The 3793-nt window shown below is 31.1% G+C and overlaps 1 protein-coding gene across 3 annotated transcripts; it reads right to left on the reverse strand.

Moving 5' to 3' along the window:
- Nucleotides 1-430: 430 nt before the first annotated feature.
- On the reverse strand, nucleotides 431-3523 carry LOC115696220 (protein ALP1-like). Of its 3 annotated transcripts, XM_061118787.1 has the most exons (5): nucleotides 2940-3481; nucleotides 2609-2834; nucleotides 2461-2499; nucleotides 1455-1550; nucleotides 431-1270 (listed from the first exon to the last, which is right to left on the reverse strand). In XM_061118787.1, exons 2-5 carry the CDS (start codon nucleotides 2696-2698, stop codon nucleotides 701-703), a joined length of 795 nt encoding a protein of 264 aa, XP_060974770.1. In that variant the 5' UTR covers nucleotides 2699-2834; nucleotides 2940-3481; the 3' UTR covers nucleotides 431-700. The 3 variants fall into 3 exon arrangements, with proteins under 3 accessions (XP_060974770.1, XP_030478984.2, XP_030478983.2); XM_030623124.2 differs by lacking the exons at nucleotides 431-1270; nucleotides 1455-1550 and having other exon boundaries at nucleotides 1915-2499; nucleotides 2940-3523; XM_030623123.2 differs by lacking the exons at nucleotides 431-1270; nucleotides 1455-1550 and having other exon boundaries at nucleotides 1915-2517; nucleotides 2940-3516.
- Between the last annotated feature and the right edge of the window lie 270 nt (nucleotides 3524-3793).

Genomic DNA, 3793 nt, shown 5'->3' on the forward strand with positions numbered 1-3793 from the left:
CGTTCTCACCCCTCAATGTATTTTGCCCCTTAAACACTTAGGGCCCGTTTGGTTGGAGGTAATGAAAGCAATGGAATAGGAATAGGAATAAGAATAAGAATGGTAATGGAATGGAATAAGAATAGGAATAGGATTAGGTTGTTTGGTTAAATTTATGGAATCAATAATTAAATACAATTCTTATGTTTGGTTGACTATATAATGGAATGGAATGGAATAAATTAATTTTGAACAAAAATACTATTATTTTTAAAACATGATTAAAAAATTAAATTAAATATATTCAACTTATATATATATTTTTTTTAAAAAAAAAATTGATTTATATTTTTTTAAAAAAAAACTAATATGTATTAAAAAAAATTAATATTTATTTAAAAAATTTGACATATATAAATTTATATTTATTGAATTTACTATAAAATATTACTTCTTTAAAAAAAACCTAACATATATTTTTTTTAAAAAAACTATATAATCACATAAAAACTTGTTCAAAAGTATAAGTATTCATGTCCAATACCCATATTTATGCTCAAAATAATTGTGTGCAAAATTATGAGCATAACACATTACACCAGATCCAAAAGATTATAATTTGTATACTACTGAATGTCAAAGGCAATATATATTGTCCTGCAAATTATTTTAGACCAAAGTGAATAACCATGATCTTTCTAACTCTTTCCCGAGCTGTGTACTAAAGAGAGCCATCAATCAAAAGTGTCGCCCATTCATCCTTCTCATCATCTGGGACACTGAAAAAGTAAGAAACCAGAGCATTATCTTGCATAATCATGCGAGCTACCTTATGACGTTGAGTTGTAGTAAGTGTAGTGGTCCTTTCTAACTCTTTCCCGAGCTGCATATGCTTTTCATTCAAGTCTTCACCAATAGCTTTACTCAAACGAATTGAAGCTTTTTCAATTACCTCTGCGAGAATAGAAGCTGATTGAGTAAGTGCATTTGAAAGATCTTCATGATTTGCAGCTTTCCTTTTCTTCTTTGAAGACCCATCTGATTGAGTGTGAGATTGAGCACCTCTTGTTGCATCTGAAACAGACATAGATTCCACTTCATCCACATTATTAGCATTGCTAAAATCATCTTCTCCAAGTGTAGTGTTTTCCTTTTCAGCTTCAAGTTCTTCAACAACATCTGTTACAATCTCTGCATGTTTTCCAATTGCACGATCTTTGCCAAAAACTGCACACAAGTCGTCATACGAAGGGAATGACTTGATCTTGAATGGAGCTGCTTCCTTATGACTCTGCATGTATACAAAATAAAAACTAATAAATCACACCGCATAACCTATCTTTTACTTCACATATCTCTAAAGTATACATACTAAAGTATTCTATAAGAAGTTCCAAACATTATGCCAAGTTAAAAAGTTTAACATTTTTAAAGCACTAGTTATATTATAATATAGCATATATAAACATAAATACCTGCAAATATGCTTCCCACACTGGTTTTTCCGCAGTAACAGTTTTTCTAATACTGTCCCATCCAAACCCGCTACAAAAAGGTCCAGTCAACATTTCATGTAATATTTGAAAATGAGTCTTCAAAGTTTTCATTCTAGACTCAATGTGTGGCTTAGCTTGTATGTCACATCCAGGCATTCGCTCTTTTAATTTCATCTCAATAGCTCTAAGATGACCTGGCTTGAAGTTTCCTTCAGCTTTAAACTTCCCTTCATTATTTAGCTCCATAAGTGATTCAATCAAGTGTTTGTCTTCATCTTCACTCCAGAATCTTTTATTTTGTCCTGGACCTCTTCCTTTTGAAGACTCCATGCTGAAATAAGGAATCAAAATAATGTAAAACTAAAAACTAGAATCGAAATGTTGAACTTGAGTGAAAAATAAAGACATTCACCAGTAAATAAACAAAACTGAATTGATATACACACCAATAACAAAACATAAATTCAAAGATAAATTTCAATGTTGTCAATTACACAACCAGTCAAATAACTTGGCATAGCCAAGTGAAAACAAATATAAAAACCTAGATAATCATTGTGCATTTAATCTAATAAAAAAAACTAGCTTGCTCTCCTACGTTCCCTCCATTCACTATACATCTCATGTGCTAAATTGTTTCTAAACGTTGTCCACTCTTCAGAAGCTTCAATACTTCTTATGGATCCATCAACATCTTCTTCGTCTCCACTGTTAATCTCATTCTCTGAATGCATATAAGTATTATCAGTAGGCATTTCTCTTCTAATAAAATTGTGAAGCAAACAACATGCCAAAATGATTCGATTTTGAGTCTTTATTGGATAGAATGACGGACTCCTAAGAATTGCCCATCGACTCTTAATTGCACCAAAACATCTCTCAATGACATTCCTAGCAGATGAATGCTTCATATTAAAAAATTCTTGTGAATTTCTAGGAGGATTTCCATCTTCCCATTGGTTGAGGTGATAACGTTGGCCTCGATATGGAGCAAGAAATCCCTTACAATTAGTATATCCAGCATCTACAAGGTAATAATAACCTAAAATAAAATAAAGATGGGGATTAAGTTGTCTCCTAAATGAGCTACTAATCAAAAATAAAAAATGTACAATCTAAAACACCAAGCTTACCATTTGGAACACACAAACCATTTGTTCTACGTATGGCATCACGTAAAACTCTACCATCTGCTGCAGAGCCTTCCCAACCAGGTAACACATATATGAATTGCAAGTCTTGGGAGCATACACCTAAGACATTTGTAGCTATTTCACCTTTTCGAGTACGATATTTTGGTTTATCATTCATAGGTACTCTCACTCTAATATGAGTTCCATCTAGTGCTCCTAAGCAATTCTACCATATCATAAACAAAGTTTTTTTTTATTAGTATTTCAAACAAACAAACCATTTCCACCTAAATCATTTTAATTCAAGAAATTCAAGAAATATGTATTATACCTTAAACCATTTCCACCTCTCATCTGTTGAATTTTCAAGAACAGGTTCAGGTCTTTTCAATAACTCTCCATGTAGCCGAATGATTGAATGTAACACATTATGAAAATATTTGCTAATTGTCTCACCCGATCTCATAAATCGAAATCTAACGACTCTATTTTTCACATGATGAGCAATTACATGTAAAAACATAGCCACTTGTTCATCTACTTGTAAATATTTAGATGCTTTTAACCCACCCCTAGTTTCAAGCATTATGCATAAAGTGATAAATGCTTTCCTATTAATCCTAAGTTGATCAAAACAAATGACAATACTCTCATAAGCTATTTGGTGAACAATTTGCCTATTGACAAAAATATCAAGTATGTATAATTGTCTTCCCAAAGAGCTTGATTCAATACTATGTTCAATAATTTTTTCCCATAATTTAAAAAACCATTGCACTACATGCAACACATTCATCAAATACATATAAAGAGTTATGATCTTCTTCTTTCTCAAAATTTGTCTTTCACTTACAGTTAAGCGAGCCATTATCCTACAATGACAATAATTGAGCAAAAGAAACTTACCATTATTCATACAATCTACTGAATAATTCTTCATCATATCACAAAAAAAAAAATATATACACACATACAACAAACTAGAAATGCCTTTTTAGTACCAAAATCAGAGAGTACCAAATTCTATATGAAAATCTGAATTGTGAAACCAACAACAATTACATGTTTTTAATAAATAAACTTTTTTAGGTACATAAATATATATAATATATAAAAAGTTGTGCGTTTTGCACTTTCAAAGTTAAGCAACTATGTTATGACTCAAATCTAAATTCTCAGTATTTA

This window comes from Cannabis sativa, chromosome 7 (assembly GCF_029168945.1).
Source record: "Cannabis sativa cultivar Pink pepper isolate KNU-18-1 chromosome 7, ASM2916894v1, whole genome shotgun sequence".
NCBI classification, from domain to species: Eukaryota; Viridiplantae; Streptophyta; class Magnoliopsida; order Rosales; family Cannabaceae; genus Cannabis; species Cannabis sativa.

Bases quoted from the DNA above. Each gene is read 5' to 3' on its own strand.
- LOC115696220 (XM_030623123.2), bottom strand. From the start codon at position 3,476: ATGGCTCGCTTAACTGTAAGTGAAAGACAAATTTTGAGAAAGAAGAAG. The intron at 2,835-2,939 runs GTATAATACATA...ATGATATGGTAG, and splicing joins AGAGGTGGAAATGGTTTAAG to AATTGCTTAGGAGCACTAGA. The intron at 2,518-2,608 runs GTAAGCTTGGTG...ATTTTATTTTAG, and splicing joins TGGTTTGTGTGTTCCAAATG to GTTATTATTACCTTGTAGAT.